At 49.4% G+C, this 24,940-nt stretch overlaps 2 protein-coding genes across 4 annotated transcripts in view; one reads left to right on the forward strand and one right to left on the reverse strand.

Annotated features, from left to right (window-relative positions):
* The first annotated feature begins 20 nt into the window (after positions 1-20).
* Mrpl37 (mitochondrial ribosomal protein L37) lies at positions 21-12,291 on the forward strand. Its single transcript, XM_027402360.2, has 7 exons — positions 21-435; positions 3,005-3,188; positions 3,276-3,391; positions 5,809-5,994; positions 7,080-7,237; positions 10,580-10,783; positions 12,099-12,291. Exons 1-7 carry the CDS (start codon positions 90-92, stop codon positions 12,174-12,176), a joined length of 1,272 nt encoding a protein of 423 aa, XP_027258161.1. The 5' UTR covers positions 21-89; the 3' UTR covers positions 12,177-12,291.
* A 7,589-nt stretch (positions 12,292-19,880) lies between these two features.
* The window catches only part of Ssbp3 (single stranded DNA binding protein 3), a 146,268-nt gene continuing 141,208 nt past the window's right edge, over positions 19,881-24,940 (reverse strand). For all 3 annotated transcript variants that reach the window (XM_027402359.2, XM_027402357.2, XM_027402358.2), the window contains 4 exons: positions 23,275-23,353; positions 22,294-22,322; positions 22,098-22,199; positions 19,881-21,545 (listed from right to left, as the gene is read on the reverse strand). In XM_027402359.2, the coding sequence (XP_027258160.1) occupies positions 21,516-21,545; positions 22,098-22,199; positions 22,294-22,322; positions 23,275-23,353 (240 nt within the window). In that variant the 3' untranslated portion in view covers positions 19,881-21,515. The remainder of the gene's footprint in view (positions 21,546-22,097; positions 22,200-22,293; positions 22,323-23,274; positions 23,354-24,940) is intronic.

Raw genomic sequence — 24,940 nt, forward strand, 5'->3', positions numbered from 1 at the left:
TTTGCGTCCAGCCCCTTTCGCTCCCGGCAGGCCCTGCACGGGGAAAGATGGCGGCGTCCAGGTAGAGGTCTTGTGGAGACCGGACCGGTATGGCGTTGGCGTCCGGGCCCGCTTGGCGGGCGCTAGCTGGCTCTGGGAGGCTCGGCCTCGGGGGCTGCGGGGCCCCGAAACGCGGGGCGTACGAATGGGGCGTGCGTTCCACGCGGAAGCCCGAGCCTCGCCCCCTGGACAGGGTGTACGAGATCCCGGGTCTGGAACCCATCACCTACGAGGGGAAGATGCACTTCGTCCCCGGGCTGGCTCGGCCGATCTTCCCGCCGTGGGATCGCGGCTGGAAGGATCCACGGTACCACCGCACGGCCCCGATCCCCGAGCAGCCTCTGTACAAGGAGCAGCCCTGCTACATATTCCACCGGCGCTGCCGACTCCTTGAGGGTGAGGCCTCGGGACAAACGGGAGGAGACCCTGTTCTCTGTGCAGCACTAGCCCGGCCTCTGGGGAGGGTCTCGGTTTCTTCCTCTGTAAAGTAGAACCGGAGTGACATTTTATCTTCTAAAAGTTGTCAGGCTCAAATGGGATGTAAAGGGCAATGTTGGGAGAGGGAGCAATGGAGAATTTGAGTGATTCCTCCAGGATCATCTCTTCATTTCACAGGATCGCCAGCTCTAACAGAGAGAAGTAATTTGCTTATTGGAGAGGTGACAGTGGAAGGGATTCTTGCAAGCCCGGGCCTAGCAAACATGGCTCTGGAGGCCTTGCCCTTCTTTCTCTCTCATTCCTGCTGCCTTGCTAAAAACGGTTAGATTACATTCCCAAATCTAGCCCCCAATGTCTATCCCTTTATATGGCCACTTCCTCCTCCTGAGACTGACTACGGAGGTCCAGCTATCAAAGTATTGAAGTATTGCAATCAAAAGCCCCCCTTTGGTACACTTAGTTAACATGCCCAATTTAAAATTAAACACCACATCCTAACACAAGTTTTCCTTCTCTACCTTTATAAACGGCCCTTTTCCTGTGTGCCACGTCTGTCTACTCTATCCACAAGTATTCCTTTGTCCTTCCAGGGCAAATAGCGCTTCCTCCTTTTCCTTGTTTCCTTCCCTTTCTTCCTCATCCCCTATCTCCTGTCGTCTCTTACTAATTGCCCTTTGTCTCTTTGGGACAAATACATCTCCTTTGTGCTGAAAACTTCCTTTCTATAGTGGAGCCAGGTCTACAACACTAGTTTCCTAAGCCGTGTCTGGGGTGTGTTTTCAAGGAAGGAATTTGCATCCAAAAGTCTACCTGCTTAGGGACCTGTCACTCTTAAAAAGAGATAAGTGTCTCGAACCAAAACCAGTCTGCTTCTCAGTATCATCAGGAATTATTTTACAGAGTTGATTATTAAGAGTACCTTTCTAAGCTGGGCGGTAGTATTGCACACCTTTAATCCCAGCACTTGGGAGGCAGAGGCAGGTAGTTCTCTGTGAGTTTGAGGCCATCCTGGTCTACAAAGCTACACAGAGAAACCCTGTCTTGAAAAAAAAAAAAAACAAAAAAAAGGAGTACATGTCTTCATTCTTCAAACTTCCATCTTCACCCAGATCAGGAGGAGGATAGGGCAGTTCCTAAAAAGCAAAAAGCAAAAAGCAATTGAGGTATATGGGAGCAGTATTTTCCAAAGGGTAACTAGGAAATAAAGAGATCTGACAGGGCTTGGGGGGCTATGAGAATCAATCGTAAGTCTGGAAAAACTGATAGCTATAGACCAGCCTTCTAAGATGGCCACTCCTATACCTACAAGCTAATTTTTCTAGCCATTAACCACTCAGAAGGTGCTGTGAAGGGTGTCACACAGTATGACCACTTCGAGTGACCCTGGTAATGGATGCCAAGTGTTTTAGAAGTTAAGATTGCACTCATTGAGCTAGTCTGAAAATGTATCTTCAGTCCTACACTTTCAAAAGTCATAGAGAGGTCTTACAAAATTATAACAAAACCTTGCAAAATATGGGCCTGAGAAGCCAACATGGGTTATGAAGAGATGGATTCTCCTGCTTGTGTCACCTTAAAGAGAAGTGACTAGAAGCAAATTCTCCAGTCTTGTCCAAGTTTCCCCTTACGTGACATAAAATCCCATCTAACTTATAGATAAGTTCATTATACAGAAGTAACATTCAGTAAATGGCAGCTCTAAATACTATATATTTTGTGTGTATGCTAGAGAACTGTAAAACTTGGCTCTGAGATTGCTAACAGTAAACATAGAGCTGGGGTCAGCTAATTAAGCAGTTCCCTATTTTTGTAAATAAAGTTTTACTGGAATACAACCATGCGCACATGTGAATTATTGCCCATGGCTGCACTTGGGTTATAATGGCAGAATTGAGGAGCTGTGGTGGACTCAGACCTAACATGAGATAAGTTTGGTATGCACAGGCTTTTCTAGTCAGGGTTAGGGTATGTATGACTAGAAGATTTTTGTTTTTGTTTTTTGAGGCTGGGTTTGTTTCTCTGTGGCTTTGGAGGCTGTCCTGGAACTAGCTCTTGTTGACCAGGCTGGTCTCAAACTCAAAGAGATCCGCCTGCCTCTGCCTCCCGAGTGCTGGGATTAAAGGCGTGTGCCACCAATGCCCGGCTTTTTCTGGGGGGGTTCGACTAGAAGGGGTTTTAAGTGAACGGCTTGTTCACTGAGCTAGTCTCACAGCCTTGATTTATCTGCCTGTAGGAAGTCAGTAGAGATCTCAGCTGTCTTGAGCATGGTTTGAGCCCCTCCCATGGCAGGCACTCAGTCCCATAGTCAACTCTCATCACCTTGAAGTAGATCATCATTCCTGAAGTTGGGTTGTAATCTGGATCCACTCTTTTCTTTTGGTTTCTTTCCATAGATGACTCAAAACAAACCCAGCAGTCTTAAGGCAGCCTTTTCTTCATGGTTCTACCTGGTTGACATGACTATCTCTTCCTGAACTATCTTGTCTCTTTTTTGTTTTTTGTTTGTTTTGTGATGATTGTCCTAAAGGTATGAAGCAGGCTCTCTGGCTAACTAAGACCAAGTTAATAGAAGGCCTTCCCAAGAAAGTGCTTAGTCTTGTTGATGATCCAAGGAATCACATAGAGAACCAAGAAGAACGTGTTCTAAACATCATCTCTCATGCCCGTCTCTGGCACTCTCCTGAGGACATCCCCAAGAGAGAGACCTACTGGTGAGTTTCCCCACAATAAGATAGATTTTCAACTGAGGAATGTGGAGTTACATGTTGCCTTAAGTCTCCAAATATTTTTTCCCCAAGCCCAGTCATTGTGAACAGCCTCATACAGCTGTGTAAGTCCCAGATTTTCAAGCACCCTTCTCTGGCAAGGCGGATGTCTGCCCAAAACTACTCCTTAGCCACCACCTGGAATCGAGGTTAGTTATCCTATATACCAGAAGGCCTTACCTGGTTTTGTTTTGTTTTTCAGTTTGTTTGTTTGTCTGTTTAATCCTTTGCAGATCTCATCCATTCCACCCTGCTCCTGCCACATACTCTTTGGGTTCAGACACACCCTTTTCAGGGTCCCACTACACAAAGCTGGCCGCAGACTTGTGGTCCTCTGGTCTGCACCACCATGCCCAGCTTCTCGTTTCTCTCTCTCTCTCTCTCTCTCTCTCTCTCTCTCTCTCTCTCTCCTGTCTTTAACTGCTTCTAAGACTTCATTCAACCATTGACGGCTGACCATATCTGTTGAGTACCCACAGTATGCTTGGGAGTGTTTAAATGCTGAAGATAAGGAAAGAAAAACCACACTGGTCTCTGCCCTCACTGTATAGCAGCTTTCTTTCCCTTTCCATACTCCTGCACCCTTCCACATTCCTGTTAGCATAGCTGCTAGAGTGGTTCTTCTAACACAGCAAGTCTTTTTCTTGTGTTCCCTTGTTTGAAACCCAAGGCTGTCATTTATCACAGGATACAAGACCCTCTATAATGTGGGCTCCACCTAGTCCTAGTCTAATCACCCATCCTGCTGCCCCCTTTCCATGAGTTTGTCACTGAGAGCTTTTTGGTATCCAGTCTTCCCACCTGTCTGCCTTTGTGCATGCTGTGTGCTTGGCAGTGGATGCTGATGTGTCAGACAGGAGTGTCAGTCCAGGTGTTGTAAGTGATGGAATTGTGGAGCAGGGAAACCAGCTGTGGAATACTTGGGACTTGGGTTGTCTGTTTGATCAGATTTCCCCATCTCCCCTCTTTGCATATGAACTTCTGGCAAGGAGTCAGCCTGGCAGAGGTAATGGCACCACTAAGGAAATTAGTGCACCTCATTAATGGAGAGTACTTGTTGGCCCATTGTCAAGCATTACCTCTAATTAAACTGCCCCATTTTGAGCTGTCACTGGAGGAGGGATGTGGAGGGAATTGAATTAGAAACCACACTAGAGTGATCTGTGGGGAGAATCTAAAACCCAAGGTTAGGAGAGGTCCAGGCACATTTGTGTGAGGAAACAGGAAATGCCTTAGGAAACTAATCTTGAGGTACAATTACTGCAGAAGTTATCCATCTGCAGATGTAGCATCCATTTTTTACATATCTTGGGAGACTGCACGCTAATTAAATGGCAGTGCCGTTGACCAAACCAATTTCTGATCTTACAGCAGTCCTAATCCATTACCTTCACACTGAGATTTTATTGTCTCTGAAACCCAGGCACCTGCAGAGGGTGGTGCCACTCAGAGCCACTCAGGATGTTGGTAACAGTCTTTCTAAACACATGTTGTCAGGTGGCATGTGGCTTCCCATGGGAACAATGCAGACACCATCCCACATTTTCACAACAGACTCACCGATTAGTTTGCTGTGTGTCTCCTTTGACCACCTGCCTCCCCATGTAGAACACATGCTACTCCAGAGGCCCCAAGGCACTCGGGGCTGTCTGCCTTTTCCCTGTTGTTAAGAAGAATCTGCCCTTTGCCTGAGTTTGAAAATCTCCCTCCGCCCCTGCTTACAATAGTCTCTCTCCATGCCTGTTGCTCTCCAGTGTCATGTCCCAGTCACCCTGGTTTGTTCCTCTGATTTTGCATGCCAGTCTTCATTTCAGTGCCTGGCAGACTCCTACCCAGAGCTTTTCCACCAAGACATTGGGGCATTGGCAGTGTCTGAAGACAGTGTTGTTGATGGTCATGACTTCAAGTGTAGGGATGGAGATGGAATTCTAGTGGCCAGAGGCCAGTGTTGCTGCTGAACACTTGTATGTACAGTACAGCCCTCTTGATGAAGAATTAGCTGGTCCCCATCAGAGAGACCCACCCTACTCCTTCCCCAGACACTATTTATTGTTGCTGTTTTTGAGAAGTCTCACTGTGGAGCCCTGAGTGGCCTTGAACTCACTGAGATCTACCTGCTTCTGTCTCCCAACCTCTGCTGCCCAATTTTAAAGTTTTTCTTCCTTCTGCAGGCCCTCTGGGCTTTGCAGAGGGCTGTATCTGCATATGGTTCATGGTTTCCTCAGCCACCTTTGCTGCCTGAAGGGCTCCTTGAGAGCAAAGGGTAATTCTGCCCTATTTTTTGGGTCCCTGGCTTGGATCTGGTACTTGGGAAGATGAAGGATGCCCAGGAGTCAGGAGCCTCCAGGTTATCCGAAGACCTTCCAGGGAGAATGATGTTCTAGTTCTTCATCCTCTCAGGGACTCAGGGCTAGTGTTCTAATGCCAAATGTGAGTTCTATGGACAGGCAGGTCATCTAGAAAACCTATAGCAGACTTGGACTTGAGGTTTGTGGGAGATGAAGGCTTCACACTTTGAGAGCTGTAAAAAGACCAGGTTAGACTAACTATCTTTTCCCCATTTTAGAGTCTCTTCTCCTTCAGGTCCGAGGTAGTAATGGTACCATACTGAGTACCAAGGACCCTCTGCCCACCATTGCCTCCAGAGAGGAAGTGGAAGCCACCAAAAGTCATGTTCTCGAAACCTTCTATCCCATATCTCCTATCATTGATCTTCAGGAATGCCACGTTTATGATGTGAAAGATGACACAGGTAAGGAGCAAAGCCTATGGATTTTAGCAGTACATGTGCAAGCTTTTCATTCATTCATTCATTCATTCATTCACTTATTTAATTTTGTAAGCCAGAGGATGTACTAATAGTCCTGGGTGCTTGGTACCACGTATGCATTATCTTATCTTCTTGTAGAATCTATGTGGCAGCCCATGCTTCCTAACTCTTAATCTTCTTAATTCATAATAGGAATCACATCCCCCCAGAAATGCTGAACTTTCAGTCTCAATCAGGGACTTTTCATTTATCTTCCCACAGCCCCTGAGTCACCCTGGATCTTGACACTTCTCTGTGCTAGGATGTGATTAATTTTCCTGTGTGGTTCCCCTCTAGACTTTGAATTCCTCACAGGCAGCAGCAGGCTCCACTTGGGTTCTCCTTGCTTCCTGTCTAGAGCTTAGTGTGGAATGTGTGCTGGGTGTCCATGTACTGCAATAGTGGAGTAGCCTGGAGGACCAGGACATGCAGGAAAGCCTGGTCTCTTGGCTAGCGCACTGCTCCTGAGTTTTCAGAGCCCATATCCCCGTTGTCTTTTTCCTTCCTCTTTGCCCACATTCACTGATTTCAGGCACTTATTCTAGAAGCCCCCAACCCACTAGAGATTTATTAATAGCTACTTAGAAATGCTCATGACTTGAAGAGGTCATGTCTGAAGTGAACAGTTACTAAACTGAAGTTGTAAGGTACAAGGCAAGTTACTTGTTACTAATAATAGAGTACGGACTGCTGCTTTCTTCTTAATAACGACTACAGCTTTTAGTTATCCGTGTTTTAGTATGGCTGTCCCCTGTGCACTTGGATGAGAGTGAATGGATGGAGTTAGAATGTGGGGGTAGGAAACATCTGCTACAGGTTGGCAAACATTTTCTGTGATAAACCAAATAATGACATTTAAAGCATTGTGTCTCAGCTCCTCAGTAGCCATCCATAGCTCTATGAGCTCACGTGATTGTCTCCTTCGAGTTTTTAGTACCTGCCCTGAGCCAAATTCAGGACTCTCCTGAGGCTCTGTGGCAGGCTGGTAAATCTGTGTCTCTTCACTCCTCCTGTCTCTTCTCTTGCAGGATTCCGGGAGGACTATCCTTACCCCCATCTCCACACCTTGTATTTCCTGGAAAATGCCAATTTACGGCCACACCGCTTTCCTCCAGAACAGCTAAGGGCCAAGATGCTCCTGTTTGCTTTTGGGAATGCCCTGGCTCGGGCTAGGCTCCTCTATGGGGTATGTGTGTGGAGAAAATCATGGATCTGCTTTCTGTGGGTTTGGCCTCCTGCTGTAAAGACTACTTCCAGGAACAATGGGGTGGGGACTGACTTTGAGTTTGACTGAGGAAAATGCACTTCTGTTTAGCTTGTAGCAACTAGCTGATCTGTCCTGGAGGCTGACTGGGGCTGGAACTCCATCCTGACACAGTGGCCCTGGGTGTCATTTAGAGCTCCACTTTCTAGTATGCCATAGACTCACAGGGAACTAATCACTTTACCCTGCAGTTCCCAACGGGAAGTGTCGGGAAAGGAGGGAACAAGGCACACCCTACTCAGAAAGCCTATGGTTATCGGGGTTCCACATACCAGTCTGCTCTGCAGGATCAGAACTGGAGGACTCGACACCGTCAGGAGGCCCAGGAAGTGAGGCTAGGCAGTGCACTGTCAGTTCAGGGTGGACTACAGGGATACAAGATGCCATTCAGTGGTGGCCCTCAATATTAAGAGAAAGTCCCAAGACTGAGTCACAGAAAGCTGTCTCAAGATGAGGGAAAAGCCTGGTTGAGGGTAGGAGTAGGAACATTTAGGTCATAATTTCTGAGAGCTCCTGTTGTTTTCCTGGGTCCCTATTAGAACTGAAGGGTCTTCCTGTGAGTGAGAGAATTAGGGTTTCCATCCACCCTGCCTGGTCTAGGTATTGGCACGGTTGGGTTTGGTTGGCTGCATGCATGGGGAGTAGAATGAACTGTCTTGTATTGAGCACCTGACACATCCCACATGTTAACAAACTGTTGACATCAGTGGTTCTCAAAGTGCGGTCCTGGAGAAGCAATAGTACCTTACCTAGGAGCTTGATGACCGTATACTTCACAGACTCCACTGAATTGGGAGTTCTGGAGTGGGGCCCAGCATTTAAGAAGCCCTCTGGGTGGGGCTGGTGCAAGTTGGAGTTTGGAGAGCCTGCACTAAAGATGGAGAGCTACTCACGTGGTTTCTCTTTTGAACAACCTGTGTGGGAGGTTCTGTTAGCCTCACTTTACAGATAAAGAGACAGGTTCAGGGATGTCACACAGAATCTGTCACACCAAATCCAGTAGATTCTGTGTGACACAGGGAGGCTGTGATGTTTCTGGTCATATAGCTGAGAACCCAGAGTGGTTTCAGTGGCAGAGCACCTTTCCAACATGTGTGAGTCCCCAGGTTCCATCCCCAGCATGGTAAGAAATAGAACCATGGCATCTTCATGTGGCCTTCTTCCGTCTTAACAGTAGGTGAGCTGATGGGCAGCTGGCTCTAGTATCATTCCCTCACTGTATACTTCCTGAGCTCACTGTGAGATTAAATTGCCTGTGATTCCACAGCTAATGAGTAGGACAGTGGAGACTGATCTGTGATTCCTGCAGCTTCAAAATGATATGTTACCCCCAGTTTGGGCAGAGGAAGGAAGCAGTACATGCCATATCCCAGGCCACAGGCTCAGTGTGGTCTCTGCCAGCTATTGCCAGAAGGGCCTAGGTAGCAGTGCTGGCTAATTGCCACCCAGGTAGATAGGAGAAGTAGCCTCCTCCACCGTCTCTGGGTACAGATTATTCCTGGGGCTGTGAAGTTGAGCAGTTGTGGGACGAGCCTCCATGTAAAAGGTAAAATTGCTGAGAAATTTATGTACTACCTGCAGTTTTATTGATCTGTAGAGGGAGATAAGAGTCAATACTGAGTCTCTGCTAACACTTACAGGTACTTTTCTTTTTATTTATTTCTCATGAGGCTAAGAACAGGTATTTCTAAGACCAACAGCCCTGGTGTGGCCCACACTTGTGACTTCCATGAACTAGTCCTAAAGTCAGATGAACCCTGGAGGGGCAAGGCAGCAGCATTTTTGCATCAGAGGTGCCCTGCTTCTTATGGCTAGACTGTGGGATCTTTGCCAGGAGCAGTCTGGATTATTACAAAGTACACAAAGGCATCAGGCCATAGAATTACCCAAACAAGAACACTTAAGAGCTGGATAATTTGGTTCATGTCTTTAATTCCAGTACTTGGGAGGCAGAGGCAGTCAGATCTCTGAGTGTGAGGCCAGCTTGGTCTACGAAGCAAGTTCCAGGACAGCCAGGGATACACAGGGTAATGCTGTCTCAAAAAACAAACAAACAGCCGGGCATTGGTGGCACACGCCTTTAAGCCCAGCACTCGGGCGGCAGAGGCAGGTGGATCTCTGTGGCAGGTGGCCAGCCTGGTCTCCAGAGTGAGTGCCAGGATAGGCTCCAAAGCTACACAGAGAAACTCTGTCTCGAAAAACCAAAAAAAAAACAAACAAACAAACAAAAAAACAAAAAAAACCCTTAGGAATAAAAGAGGCACTGCTGTCAGATACACTGGGGCACCGGGTACAGCCTGGACAGTGGGGTTACCGGACTTAGCTCATGCTTTAGGGTGGCCTTGAACAAACATCTCCAAACCTTCACTTCACTTCTGTTTGTGAAACAGGAATATACTTCTACTTATGAAAAGCAGGCATGCTGCCTGGACTTGGTAAACTCCTGTAACTGTCCTGAGTATTATTATTGTTACCGTGAGATCAGCACTGGCTGTGATGTGCCTGGAGTACAGCCTTCAGGAATGTGACCATTTACAAGTTACAGTAAGCAGATGAAACTGAGATGACTGCAGCAATGACAGGCCCTTCTGAGCAAGGCAGATGGGACAGTATGTCCAGTCTGTCTCTGTGACTTTAGACAAGTCAGTTTACCATGTTGAGTCTGTCTCTTCAACCGTCAGATGGATTGAAAACTGAATGACAGGTCTAATCATAAGCTTCCAGGTTAGCCTTTGATAGCTGATGTCACTGTTGTCTTATTGGGTAAGGCAGGGGTTTGAGGAATTCCCTCCATTAACCTCCCAACTCTCCTGAACTTCAAGACTTTACCAGTAATTGCCAGTCAGCAGTGGGAGTTAGTATTGGAGTTGAAGAGCATGCATCTGGGGCTTTGAGGCAGAGAAGGTCATGCTGTGTGAGGGGGGGTCCTGGCTGGGTGCGGGGAGACCTGGCTGGGTGAGGGGAGGCCTGGCTGGGTGAGGGGAGACCTGGCTGGGTGAGGGGAGGCCTGGCTGGGTGAGGGGAGACCTGGCTGGGTGAGGGGAGGCCTGGCTGGTTGAGGGGAGACCTGGCTGGGTGAAGGGAGGCCTGGCTGGGTGAGGGGAGGCCAGGATGGGTAGGGGGAGGCTGACTGGACTGTGGAACTCCTCATTCTGCCTCACCTGGTGATAAAGAGGAAGCAGGTGGGTGTTTCAAAGGATGGAATCAGGAAGCTTAGTATGCATTCTTGGCTGCATAGTTTGTTTGCCTGTCCACTTTTCTTAGAATGCCACCAAAGTCTTGGAACAGCCCATAGTCGTGCAGAGCGTGGGCACTGATGGCCGTGTCTTCCAGTTCCTTGTGTTGCAGTTGAACACCACAGATCTGGCCTCTAGTGAGGGCATCAAGAATTTGGTATGGATAGACTCAGACCAGCTCCTTTACCAGCACTTCTGGTGTCGCCCAGTCATCAAAAAGAAGGTGATGGTGGTAAGTCCAGCTGTCTCGAGCCTGGTGATTACAGCAGGGCCTTGACCCATCCATTAGAGTGAGCCTTGGTTGGGCCTGGTCTGGCAAGAGGGGCTCTAGGAACTGAACACCCATATCTCCCTTCCCTTTTCTTCAGTTCCTGTTGTGGGAAACTGTCCCTATGTCTACTCCCCCACTAGCTTCAGTGCCTTGGTGGCCCTGTTACACCACAGTCACATTGCTGCCTTGTGGTTATCACTAAACTTGCCGGAAGACAAGTCTGTGAGCACTGCCGTCAGCCATGTGATCCCCTCCTGTGACCCTGTCCCTGCTACACTTGGGGCTCAGCTGATGTCCAGCCTGCTGTCTGTGCAGTGGCAGTGATGACATTAAACCAGCTCAGGCTAGGACGAAACAGTGCGAAGCACTCTGGGTATGAGAAGGCAGAGCACACGTGCTACAGGGCCTGTGACCTGCTGTGCCCCACGGGGTCTATGTGCTGACTGCCCTGGTGGAGTTGAGTAGCCTTTGAATTTTGAGTCAGTTCTGTGGTGACTTCTCCAGCCTGTCAGGGTGTTTCTCCCTTGAAGTGCTCTGTGAGTCTGGACCCTTCACTGGCCTCAGCCTCCTTGTCTTATCAAGCCACCTTGTAAGTCAGTTGTTAGTGTCATCTCCCTCCTGTCTTCAAGCTGTCTTTCTCCTGGATATGAACTCCCACTTAACCCCTCCAGTCCATTTCCTGCCTCTGCATCCCATCACCATGGGCTTGGGTGTTAATCTTGTCTTGTCCCTTCCTGCCCGCATTTGTACCCCTGTGTTATTGTATGCACGACTCTCTTTAAATCTCCTCTTCCTTTTCTTCCAGGCCCATTCTGCTTGTCTGTTATGTGTGAAAGTGAGTTTGTCACACACACAAACACCCTTAGTCTCTTTGTATTGCTTCTGTATTGAGGTCCGTTACCTTTTCTTGTCAGTATTTAAACATGGAAGTTTTTTGAGGCTAGGACCCAGATCTACATCCCTCCTGGGCCTCCAGCAGTGAGCACAAGTCTAACACAGTGAGAGCAGGAGTTGCAAACCAGTATGGAATGGGGAGTTCTTGTCACTTCCTGGTGGTTGGAGTGAGGGGACTTAGCAGAGCAGATGACTTGGCTGACGGGTATCAGAAACCCTCAGCGTATCTGTAGTACTGCTCCTTGGTGTTCTTGGCTACCGAGAGGTGATATGGGAGAAAGACGGTGATTTGCCGGGCACCAAGGATTCACAGAAGAGTGAGCTGTCTGTTTACTGTCGTGAAACCTGGTAGCAGGATCCTAATGGTCTGTGTTCTTTCCAGGAACCTGTTGGACCTGTTGATTTCCAGCCAGAGACGTTCAGGAAGTTTTTAGCTCTGTACTTACATGGTGCTGTGTGAACTTCTGGGCCTGACACCTTATCTTCTTGCCTCTGAAGAGCTTTCATCCTGGGGAGGTGGAGCCTCCCTCTCGATCTGGTGGCAATAAAGAATCTTTGTATTGCATTGGTGCCTACATTGGTGTGAGGTTGTCTGTGAAATAATGTATGTAGACCAGGCCTTGTGCCTCTCTCAAGTACAGACCCTGGACCAGCTGTGCTTTGGACTTTTGGACTCAGATGAGCGGTGCCTGAGTTTCAGGTTTCCTCATCCGAACCATATCACTTCCCTTGGAGTTTTTGGGTGCTCCCTCCTTTTGTTTTTGAGACAGAGTATTGTTATATAGCCAGCCTTGCCTTGAACTTGCCATCCTTTGACCTTAACATCTAGATACTGGGATTTCAGGCCTTTGCCACCACACCCTGTCCCTTGGGTTTTGTTTTTTTTTCCCCTTTCAGTACTGGGGAATCTAACCTCACTACCACTGAGTCACATCTGTCCCCTTTCTAATGTTGAAGAGTGTAGCTAGGAGTCTGCCCTGTCTGCCTCATGGCAGGTACTGTAAATGTATGCTGAGTTCTTATAGAGAATTTAATGTATACAGGTGTTTTGTCTGTCTGTCTTGATTTACCCATGAGTGCTTAGTGCCCAAAGAGGCCAGAAGACAGGCCTCCTCAGAACTGGAGTTATAGCTGGTTGAAAGCTGCCATGTAGGTGCTGGGAACTGATCTTGGTTCCTCTGGAAGAACAGCCATTGCTGTTAACTGCTGAGCTATTTAAATTGTATACATATCCCTCTGACTGTAGAGGCTCATTGTAGATTCCTAGTTTCTTGCTTGATGGGCTTGGTTGGTGAGTTTCCTGGGTCAGCTGGCCTCCAAATAACTTCAAGTCCTACTTGACATTGTGCCTTGTGCACAACAGGGTAGTTGCATGGTAAGGGACACTGTCATAGTCAAGCGAAGTCCTGGGTGATGGGTATGTGGAAGGCATAGTTCTTTCCCTAAACTGAGAACTGATAAGAAACACCCCCATACTCCTACAGCTCATGTCCTGAGTTAGCTTCCCTGGTCTACACCTAGGGACAGAGACCTGGTGTGGATGTTTGCAGAGAAAGTTTGCCTAGTGCCTGGGGACCACAGGTGAACACAGTGGAGAGATGGAGCTTGCCCACTGAATCTGTGATCACACCTGAGGCCTCAGTGGGGTCCACAGAACCCCAGAGTCAAGCTGCTCATACATGGGTGAGCCTGTCTACACGGGCTTTTGACTTGTCACAGATGATGTGTAACTGCCACTTCCACAGAGGGCAAGGTGGCTCTGTTGGCTGTGAATACTCAGGCTTCCTATGGGAGAGCATGGGGCCCAGTCTGTCCCCTTGAGGCTACGCTCTTCCACTTCACAGCTTACTTCAGGGCTTGGCAGGGCTGTGGGGCTGGGAGATGTGGGCAAGAGAGGTCAGCAGGCAGAAGATGTAAGAGATGAAGGGATATGGTGTGTCAGGTGCCTGGGAACAGGGAGCATGGGGGTTGGGATGGAAGTTGGGGTGGCTCAAGGACCTTGAACACCAGGTACCTTGCACTTTCCAAGGGGAGTAGGTAGTCTGGCATGGGGTCCAGGGAACCTTGTTGCCAGTTTGGCCTTTTCTTGAAGGATGAAAACAAAAGATGAAGATTGAGGGACTTTAGAAAAAAGTACAAAAGTTATCACTCACCCTGAGCAACCCCTAGTCCTTTTCTCAAGGTATAGTCCAGATTACTTTCCATGTGTCAAGGTGTGTCTGTCCCAAGCACACAGTATACGTAGTGTCCTCCTTGCACACTTACCTAGCCTTGGGAGTCTCAGGGTCCTGCCATACCAGCACAGGCAGTACACCCCTACTCCCTGGGCTGCAGCTATAGCTGTAGGTGGCCATACAGGTTGCTTCTGGGTATCAGTCATCACAAAATGCACCCCCCCCTGTGGCTCCGAGTCTGCTCTTGCCAGCATAGCCATCGGGTAAATTGTTGGCAGTGGAATTGCTGTGTCAGAGGAGGTTTTTCAACACTGCTGGAAACACAGAGGAGGAGCTGGCAGATAGCTGAAAAGGCCAGCTGGAGGCCACCGTGGTGATCCTCCCAAGTGGCAGTGATGGCTGGAAGTCTAGGGCCACCTAAGTCCTACGGGGACCGGCTTGTTGGTTGGTGAAGAGGGTGACAGGAACAGCCTATGTGAGGGGTGGAGGCTCTCAGGAAGCACGGGTAGCCCAAGGCCTTGCAGCTTGAGATCTCAGGATGGCCCAGGATGGCCCAGCATTTCCAGGGCTTGCAGTCCATGTTCCCCCTAGCTCCAGAGTGAGGACCTCCTGCATGCTGGCCAAAGTCCTGTCATGAGGAAGGACCCAGAGCCAAGCTGCACCAAGTGCAGCTTCTCTGTGCTGAGGCAGGAGGAATGGTGGGTATCCACCCACCCCCCAAAGAGATGGAGAAACTGAGGAGGCCAAAGGATCCACATAATTTACTGGTGAAGATCTAGAAAGTTCGTATGTGGTAACAACTGCCACCTCTACAGAGATAAATTACTTTCCCCAACTCCCCTGTGACCAACCACCTTGTCTCTTCCACTTTTTTTTTCTTCCCTTCTTTTTTTTTCTCTAGGTTTTTTGAGACAGGGTTTCTATTTATAGCCCTGGCTGTTTTGGAACTCACTGTTGACAGGCTGGCCTCAAACTCACAGAGATCTGCCTGCCTTTGCTTCCCGAGTGCTGGGATTAAAGGCGTGTGCCGCCGCCGCCACCACCACCACCACCACCACCACCACCACCACCACCACCACCACCACCACCACCAGGCTACTGTCTTTTTCTTAAACTTTATTTCATGTGCATTGATGTTTTGCCTGTATGTATATGTGTGTGAGGGTGTCAGATCCCCTGGAAATGGAGTTACAGACAGTTGTGAGCTGCCAGGTGAGTGCTGGGAATTTAACTTGGGTCCTCTGGAAAAGCAGCCATTTCTCCAGCCCCTACTTTGCTTTTCTCATGGGGTGACATTATGTCTGTGTGGCTCAGGGCTGGCCAGCCTGAGTCTGAAGGAAGAAGTCTATTAGGGGGAAGGAAGGAAGGAAGGGAGGGAGGGATGCAGAGTTATACTTGGATGAACTGCCCAGAGGGCTTTAAGCAACAGAATTGGGGCCAAAGTGACATTCTCCTAGTGAGCCTCAATGTCCATTAAAAAGCTCATTCCTGCTGAGAGTGGAGGTAGACACCTATAACCCAAATGCTTAGGTGGAAACAGGAGCACCAGAGGTTCAGGGCCATCTTTGCCTATACTGGGGATTCTGCCCAACTTAGGCTAAATAAATCTTGAGAAAGGTTGGCTCAATTCAGTCTGGCCTGGGAGGCCCTTCCCCACACCCTCTAGCATCCAACTCCCCCATGTTCTCCTCTGTGGAGTGAGGACAATGCCCTTCTTCACAGTTTTTCACCTTTGAGTTAGGTGGGGTTGAATCTGGCCTGGCTTCCCTCAAATGGGTTTGGAGTTTTAGAAGCCCCAGCTGGAAGAGGGTCACTTTCTGCCCAACATGGCCCTTGGCAGGTGGCTTGGTGATTTCACTTGGAGGTCTATGTCTCTCACTCACTGCTTGTAGGCCCAAGGCTGGAAGATGCTACACACGGTCAGCTCAGACTCTTATTCAAGTTGAGTCCCTCGAAGCAGTCATAGGACCTGGTGGTCAGACTGCTCCTTTAATATGCCCACACCAATGCTGAGAGTCACATGGTATGGGGAACCTGAACCACCCCACCCACTCCAGAAACTTCTAGAGACACGTTAACTTCTAGTTAACTCCAGCGTGTGTCCGCGGCCTCAGATGTCACGTTACCAGCCGTCTAATCTACTCTCGCAAAGTGTCAGACCCGAGCAAGGCTATGGATACTGAGCAGACAGAACAGGCCCTGCAGCCACTGTATTTGCATTCCTGCATAGAACTGTCCTACAGTTAAGGCAAGATAGTGCCACTGTGGCCCCCATCAGCCTGGTAGAAGGTAAAATCTTGAGGAAGGCAGCTCCTAGGAGGGACATACTTGTGAGCCAGTAACAGCCGGGGATGTTAGTTAGTACTGCCCTCCCAGGCCAGGGAGGATACACTCAGTTAACAGGCCCTATGTATCAATGTTACAGGGTAAAGGCCTCAATGGAGGGTAGGGCAAAACCAGATTATTTGGAGCCAGTGTGAGCTCTGAGCTGGATATGGGCCGGAGTAGCCCGAATGCAGAGCCGCTGGCCCTCATCCCCAGCGCATTTGCAGAATTGCACCTGGGCATCTTTGCCAAAAAAGGAAGTACAAGTGACTGGGTAGCCAAGCCTCCAGAGACCTTTTAGAAGGTGGCAGGCTTTTCAGCCAAATCAGGTCTGATGTCAGAGTGAGCTGGCCCTAACTCCAGAGCCAGCCCTGGGGAATGCTTGTCTTATCTTCCAATGCATACACACCCACCCTGGGTCCTAGGAACCAGACCTCCTCAAACACACACACCACCCCTTCCCCAGAGGCTTTCACACCTCCCAAGGGGAATGCCCTCTATCCAAGCACACTCCTTCAATTTTTAAGTGTTCTGCTGGAATGTCATCCTGTAGCTTCAGATCCAGGGCCTCATTTCTGACTTCTGGGCCACACCCATTATCTCCCAGTAAGGGCCTTCTCTAAAGACCTGAGGTGGAGGGGATGATGGACCTCAGATAGCCTGGTGTCTACTTCCCAGATCTGCCCCACTTCTCAGTTCACAGAACTAGGCTGGGCTCTGAGTAGGACAGGCAGAGCAAAGCCGGCACATCTTGTTTAGGATGCTGCCATCTGAGGGATAATGGCTTCATGCCAGCCCCTTCAGGTCACATCTTCCCAGACCTATCTAGGGAGTGGGTTTGCAGCCCAGGGCAAGACCTCCATATCTCTGTCCAGCCTGTAGACAGCAATGTGCCCCACCCTAGAACATATACATGACTTACAGACTTCTAACCCAGATAGACCAATGTGGGGTCCCCCACATGTGTCAGGACTGGAATCCTGCGGTCCCCTACTCCATTATTCTAGAAGTATGTACTTTGTGCCAGCCAGTGTGCTGGGATTGTGAGACTCAAGTTGCAAGTCACAATCCATTCCTAAGAGTTCCTAGGCTGCCTAATGGTCACTGGCAGTAACTACTCTCTGGATCTGCAGTAGCAGGTATCCACAAAGGCCACCTTTCCCCCACATCTAAGGACTCACCCATAGGTGACAGCACTGGGGACAGCTGTCCTGAGTATATTCTAGGGGTGACTGACTCAGCAACCTACCGTTCCTCCACAAACACCCACTGAGCACCTGCCAGGAGACAGGCCCTGGCTTAGAGAAGGCAGGCATTGACTCATCAGCACAGGGTCCCTGGGAACCCAGACAGCTGCACAGCTGAGGAGTGTCCTCATGGTGGAGTTTGGGGGCTTGGTTCCAGGGAACAGGTAGGAAGACACAATGAGAAGAACCAAGGCTTAGGTGACAAACCATACATGGTGCATCCAGGGCTAGGTGGCATGGAAAGGCTAGAGATTCCATGGGTGCCAGGACTTGAGGGCATGGCATGAGTGTTGATCCATGTCCCTTAGCTCCACCTCAACCCATCTTTGCTGGTTTCTCCCATTTCCCTTTCTGATCACTGGGGACCCCAGAGGCTCCATCTCCATTTTGTCTCTAGAGATGACCTAAGCCTGTCTCCAGCCATCAAATACCAAATCCCTAAGTTAGTCACTTAACACACAGGCCCAATTTCTTTACTGCCTGTCTAGGTGACTCAATTTAACCCACACAAGCAGTTCTCCCCACCACCTGCCTAGCCCCCCAAGGGGTGGCATCATCCTTCCAGGCCAGTTTTGCTTAGCAGGTAGATGTCACCAAAACACACACTGAGTGGGTGAAACAGTAAGGAGCCTCAGAAGTACCATCTTTATGGCACTGGAAGGGCCAAAATGGGGCCAGGAACCGAACAGGAAGCTAATTGTCCAGGCCCCAGCTACTAAGGACTGGGGTTTCATGGGACTTGGGAATAGGCAGGAGGAAGCCCGGCACAGGACAGAATGGACCTCTTTCTTTCAGCACATGGCCCCCAGTCTGGTTATGTCCAACATCTGGGCCCAATGCCAAGCCCACAGTTAGCCGAGGACTGAGAGGAGAACCCAGCCCCCCCCCCCCCGCCACTTTTCCTGCTGAGCCCACAGCCAAACCCTGGGGAGTGACAGGTATCTGGGACCAGGTGGCTTAACTCCAAAAGTCTGGGCCTAACAGTCACAACTCTGGAGGAGCTCCCCTCCCTGGGATCTAGAGTCTATGGTAGCTCTTCTGTCCCGTGGACAGGTCTAGGCCAGGTCCTCAGATACAGCCAGCCTTGACTCAGGCTCTCTGGCTGCAGATGTCAGGGAAAAGGAAGGGTATGTGTGTGTGTGTGTGTGTGTCTCTCCAGCCAGGCCATTTAAGTGCCTATGTACAGTGAGGACCAGCAGGGAAGCAGAGGCTGCTCTGGGGCCCCATCTGGGGGAGTCCATAGGCTGCTGACTCCTCCACTCCTGCTTAAGCACCAGTTCTTCCCTCCGCTGGGAGCTTCATGCTGCTCAGGGCAGTTGCTCTGGTTTAGCCCAAATGTCCTCCTGGTTAAGCCTGAGCAATGCACTGACAATACTCAAAATACCAGGCTCTGAGTGGCCATCTGTGCTGAGAAGGCAACTCGTAGGGGATGTGCTGGGGCCCAGGTGGTGGAACGTGAGGAAAGAATGCAATGCACGTCACCTCCTATGTCGGCAAACCTGGGGAAGTCTTCTCCCACACAGCACCATAGCTCCTACCTGAAAGCAGGAATTATACTGTCCAACAAGTACCTCTTCACAGTGTGGGTGCCACAGCCTGCATCAGCCATTGGTTCAAAAGGTGCATGCCCAACAGTCAGAAACTGCTGAGAAAAGCCTAGGATGGAACCTAGAACGTCCCAGCTCCTCCCCGTCACACCGCCCTTCTAATGGTGAGTTGATAGGAGCCACTAATGAGCACACACTACTCACATTCCCCGTTGTTAGTGCCTAGATGAAGAAACTGAGGTCACAAACTAACTGCCCATGGCCATGTCCCAAGTAGTGACAACAGCAAGACTCCAACCTGCAGAATCACAATCTGGTTCTAAGATTCTTGGAAAAGCAGAGAGCACTTTGTTCAAGCATTGGCTATCTCCACCCCTACCCGACAGCCTGCCTGGAGGACATATTCAGGACTTCAGCTGTACTTTGTGAATAGTGACAACCAGCAAAACCCCCTCTGCAGCTACAGGTCAGTCTGGGTCATTCCTGAAATCCTCCACCTGGCCCCCCAATGCTTGGCTCTCCCACCTCCATCCCTGCCAGAGAAATTTAAAAAAAAGGGGGGGGGCAGGGGGTGAGGTGGCCAACCTTCCAATAGCCAAGCACCTACAGATCCTCCTACCACCCCAACAATCCCTCACACATCAGGTACTTTGGGCGTGGAAGTTGTTAACAAAACAAATATCCAAGGGTTTGAGGTAACTGGTACCCACCTGTCCCAATCCCCCTCCCAAGTTCACTGCATTGAACTCAGGCCCAGGAAAAGGCAACAGGTGCCTGGAAAGCAAGGAAGAAGTCAGGCGCCAGGCACAGGCTCCTCCTGCTCAGTATCATCAGCTCCTACCCGAGTCCCCCCAAACATGTCAGGAAGGGCTGCGGAAAAAAGATGTCCCTTTAATAAAACGTTATCAACATATATCGTACACAAACTACAATGTATCATAATTACTTTTTTTCCTCTCATAATTCAGAACCAGACTACAAGGTAAGAAAAAACACAGAAACAGCTACAATGTTCCCAAGAATCCGCACAAGGTCTTTTTTCAGGCAGATGGTATCTCACATAATATGATATACATGGGTCAGAAAGGGGAGGTAAGAAAACAAAGACCAGCTACAAGGGTGGGTGGGGCACGAGGAGGGTGTAAATGTACAAAGAATTCAGTGTCTTCAGGGCAAGACACAAAGGTTGCCATGGGGCGAGGCCAGGGCAGCCAAGTCACCCCTCCTAGGAGGGGATGGCTCCACCATCAGGTTTGTCGGTTTTTGAAAATAAAAACAGGACCAGAAACAGTGTCTGTTTGGTTGCTGGTGCTCCCCCACCCCCACAGCAATACCGAAGTCTGTCCATCCAGTTCCAAGCAAATACAGAGCGATCCTAACCAATACCCATCTTTGAAAAAGGACGAACAGGAGAAAAAAAGAAAACCACTTCAGCAGCCCGCCCAGCCTGTGCGTACTACGTGAGGATCTGGGGACCAAAATGTGGAGGTCACTTCCATGTCCCAGATCGAAGCCATCCCGTTGGTGGGGCCTCTCCTACCCAGCCAGCAGGATTCTTGCCAGGAGACGGTGGGGACTGAGGGGCTGAAGGCCCCAGTGGCTGGGCACGAGGTCTGGAGAGGCAGCCATCCTGGAACAGTGTGTATGCTGGGTCACAGCGATGGTCTCTGTTAGGCGACAGCAGGTTGGGGGCTCTGGGCTCTCTGGCCACAGGATGAGGGCAGGGGTGCCGGTGTGTAGCGATGGCTAGCCAGAGCAAAGCAGACACCTGCATCTCCTCACCCAGTGCAAAACCCCAAAGGCCCATGAGGAAAACGGCTGACTTCTGTTCCTTTCCCCAAACAGCTTTTGAAAGAAACCACCGATTGTAAACTGTCCAGTTTATTATTATTATTATTTTTAGATGGCTACAACGTCAGCGTGACATCGCGCACCTAGACTAGCTTTTCTGGTGGTAGGACTTGGGGACAGACAGCAGGGCTTGTGGGTTTTTCTTCCTTTTTTTTTTTTTTTTTGCCTTTTTTTGTTTTTCCTTTTTTTGTTTTTGTTTTTGTTTTTTTAAAGAAGAAAGCAAAGAGGTTGAATGGGGTGGGGTGTAGGGCTTGCTAGAAGCTTCCATTAAAAAAATTTTTCCCCAAAAGAAACCCCCCAAAAAACAAATTAAAAATCCCAGCAATGGTAAAATCCCAAACGAACAAACAAACAAAAACAACAAAAAGTGTCATGTACAGAAAGGTCCTTTAGGGTGAGGAGAGGGTGGGATTTTTCTGATTGTTGACTTGAAATACATTTTTTGAGTTTTGTCCTTCATGTTTTACGGAATAAAAAGTTTGGCCTTTTTATTGCATGAAACTAAAATTGGGAAAGGTGGGGGAGTGGATGGGAGGGGTGGAGGGGAGCAGGAGACACCCTCCCCCAGCTCCTGGTATCGACACCTCACTTCTTCTTGCATAATTTCTGGCATCTTCTGCCTGCAATGCCGGCTCTCAGCGTCTTGGAGGGGGGGTCACACACTCATCGTCATGCTTGGAGAATACTGTGGAGGAGAAGCAGGGTTGGGGATGGCTGTCAGGTGGAGAGGAGAGGCCATGGACAAGGACGCAGGAGCAAGGTGACACCTCTGGGACCAGCCTATGCCTCTTACCAGGAATCTCTTGGAGCCAGCTCTTTGGGGAAACCAATACAGCAGGGAACTAGGATTTAGTGAGGCCAGGTTCCTGCAGGGTGCTGTGGCTGGCACCAGTCTGGGGCTCTCCAAAGCTGTTTTCACTAATGAGTATGGACACAGAAGGCCACTTGGCCCCTGGGCACAGAGGGCCCAGGAAATCTCTGGGGTCAATGCTGCCTAACCAACTCAGCTCAGAGCATTCCCAGTCAGTTCTGCTTGTGAATGGGGAAGGTTTCAGCCTTGACACAATGGCCCCTGGAAGGAACAGGCAGCAGAAACAAGCAATGGATAGCGGGGGCTCTGCAAGTGGGTGGAAAATATCCCAGGTAAAAAGCAGCAGAGTGAGCTGGTTACAGGGTCCCTGGCCTAAGGGAACTATCTCGACTCAAGCATTGTAAGAGTCAGGGCTTGGCAACTTACATTGTCGTTCTGGAAGGAGTGGAGGAAGTTCCCTCCTAGCTCGCCATCATCACGAGGGGTGCCTGGAGGGTTGCTAATGCCACTTATGTTGTTAGGAGAATTCTGTTGGAAGAGAGAGGAGGTGAATCCATGTCCCCAACAACCTGATCTAACAGACAGGGTAATACTGAGGGAGGGGACATCAAGTGTCACTCACTTTTGGAAGTCCATCTATGTCTCCTGATCCTAAAAGGGAAGAAGAGGCCAAGTCAGGGCATTTCATTCTTTCATTTTATTTTATTATTATTTATTTATTGGTTTTTCGAGACAGGGTTTCTCTGTATTGTTTTGGAGGCTGTCCTGGAACTCCCTCTATAGACCATACTGGTCTCGAACTCAGAGATCTGCCTGCCTCTGCCTCCAAAGTGCGGGGATTAAAGGTGTGCGCCACCAACGCGCAGCTTTTTTTTTTTTGGGGGGGGGGTGTTGAGCATATGTAGGTACTATGTTCATGTATGTATGGGTGCACATAAGCGCACATTGGGGGAGGTCAGAAGTCACCACCAGGTGCTTTCCACCTCCCTTTTTGAGATAAATTCTCTCACTGAGCCTGGATTTAGCTTGCTGATTGAACTACAGATTGGCCGGCAGCAAGCTTTGGGGATCCCCTGTCTCTGCTTCCACGGTACTGGCATTAAAAGTATATACCACTGTGTCTGGCTTTTACATGGGTGCTGGGGATCAAACTCAGGTCCTCATGCTCCCACCTCAGTATCCTGAGTGCTGAGAGTAAAGACATGTACCACTATGCCCAGCTCTCAGGGTTACTCAGGGTTCAAGTGTGCACCACTCAGTGCTTAATTCCAGACTACCCCTGCAGGTAGTGTGTTTTGTTTTCTTTACTCTGAAACAGGGTCTTACTGTGTGTGACCCTCCTGCCTCAGGTTTCTGAGTGCTACACTACAGTAGGCATTGTTACCATGCCTGGCTCAATTCAGTTGCTGGATCACTCCCTGGGGGAAGGGGCCCTGTTCTTTCTGGGACTGTGCATGTGACTTCACATTATTTCTGTGCTGAGAATCCCCAGTGTAGGCAGCAGCTTCTGTTCAGGACCTTCCTAAGTGCCTAGTCAAGGCCAACACTGTCCCAAGTGACGCAGGAGCTGAGGCAGAGTGGAGTGTGCACACGTGCTGCTTACCTAAGGATCCATTCATGTGGTGTGGCTCCATGCCGCCCATGCCTCCCATTGGGCCATCTGAGCCAGGACCCATTGGAAACTGTGGGGTAAGCAGAACACGGTTAGAGGACCCAGGCCATTTGCACCCTGTCCTGCTTCCTAAGCACCCACAAAGGCTCACGCCTTGGGCCCCAACTGCTTATCAGTGCCACCCAGCACGCTCCAGGTGGGTCTCCTTGTGCAGACTTAAGCACTGGGTGCCCATGTAGCTGGAACAGGTTCCTTGTCTTGGCCCTGGGGATTGCCCAATGGAAGGGCCTGGTTCTATGCACCAGTCAAATGAGCAAACTCAGGGGCAAAGGAACCAGACCAAAGCCACCAGGTTCCATGCACAGCCAGCTCGTCAATTTCTTTGGCCTCCTCACAGTGCTTGATCCACTCCTGGGTAGGTGCCTGGCTCACCAGCCATTACTGCAGAGGAACGTATATTGACTACATGGGCCAGACCAAATGACACAAACCTGTCGCCTGCGAGGTGAGAAAACTGAAGTGGAGCATGGGAAACGCTTTGCATAATCTCCTGGGCAGAGGTGAAGCTGAGAGTAGAGCGGGCTATCCCTCAGACACTGGAAATTTCCAAGGGCAGTGGTGAAGACTCCACTCCATCCTGCCTGCAACTCTCAAGCCCACCTCAGGAAGGCAGGCACACAAGGCCACATCAATCCATGCTGAGGTACCACTGAGTGTAGCCTGTGCTTGAGATGCTTACTGGATAAGGGGGTAGGGGGTAGGCACGGTGTGACAGAGGGAGGACTGCTGGGCACTTAGCTTGGGTTGGATGCAGAGGACAGCACTGGGTCACACCTGTGTCACAGCCACCCAACACAACAGTGGCCAGTAGAGTTCCAAACACAGCCACAGATAAGGTATAACTGCAGCATCAGAGACTGGCAGGGAAATCAGAATGGGCTGCATGGAGGAGGTGGCAAAGCCTCAGGAGAAATGAACAGAATCTAGGCAGACAGATCAGGTCGAAAAAACCATTCTAGCTCTGGTGTGTGGGCAACAGACCAGGGGGCAGGAGGCAGCATGGAGAGCCGTTATGCACAGGGACTGGGGGCTTAAATAACAGCTGGGTATAAGCCACTTCCCAAACACAGGGATTCACTGTCTCTGTCATCTTTCCAGGCACAATGTGGCAGTCAATACATGCTAATTAACCCAAATGACACTAAAACGAAGGGGTGGTCACCTTATTAGGCTCCTAGGACACCAAAAAGTGCCCCAAGTTGCTAACATAATACATATTTCATACACGTATACAAATACAAGTCATTATTCCAACACAGATTTGACCAATATATAAAAACCAGGGTTTTTCTTCCCCCCCATGGTCATTTTTTTTTTTTTTTTTTTTTTTTAAAGATACAGGGCATACGTAACCACGGCTACCAGGAATCCCAGATACCCACCTACTTCTGCCTCCCAAGTGCTGGATAAAGACATACAACAACTCGTCTGTCTCCAAATCGGGTAATTTTGAAATTACATATTATTATGTATTTCCACCTACTGCTTTAATAACAGAAACATTCATATACCATGCAACTGATCCATTATATTTACGGCTGGGCAACTACCACATCAATTTAGGACATCACCCTGACACTCAGCAATGGTCAGTCTG

Source organism: Cricetulus griseus, chromosome 2 (assembly GCF_003668045.3).
Source record: "Cricetulus griseus strain 17A/GY chromosome 2, alternate assembly CriGri-PICRH-1.0, whole genome shotgun sequence".
NCBI lineage: Eukaryota > Metazoa > Chordata > Mammalia > Rodentia > Cricetidae > Cricetulus > Cricetulus griseus.

Bases quoted from the DNA above. Each gene is read 5' to 3' on its own strand.
- Mrpl37 (XM_027402360.2), top strand. From the start codon at position 90: ATGGCGTTGGCGTCCGGGCCCGCTTGGCGGGCGCTAGCTGGCTCTGGG. The intron at 3,392-5,808 runs GTTAGTTATCCT...TCCCCATTTTAG, and splicing joins AGCCACCACCTGGAATCGAG to AGTCTCTTCTCCTTCAGGTC. The intron at 10,784-12,098 runs GTAAGTCCAGCT...TGTTCTTTCCAG, and splicing joins TCAAAAAGAAGGTGATGGTG to GAACCTGTTGGACCTGTTGA.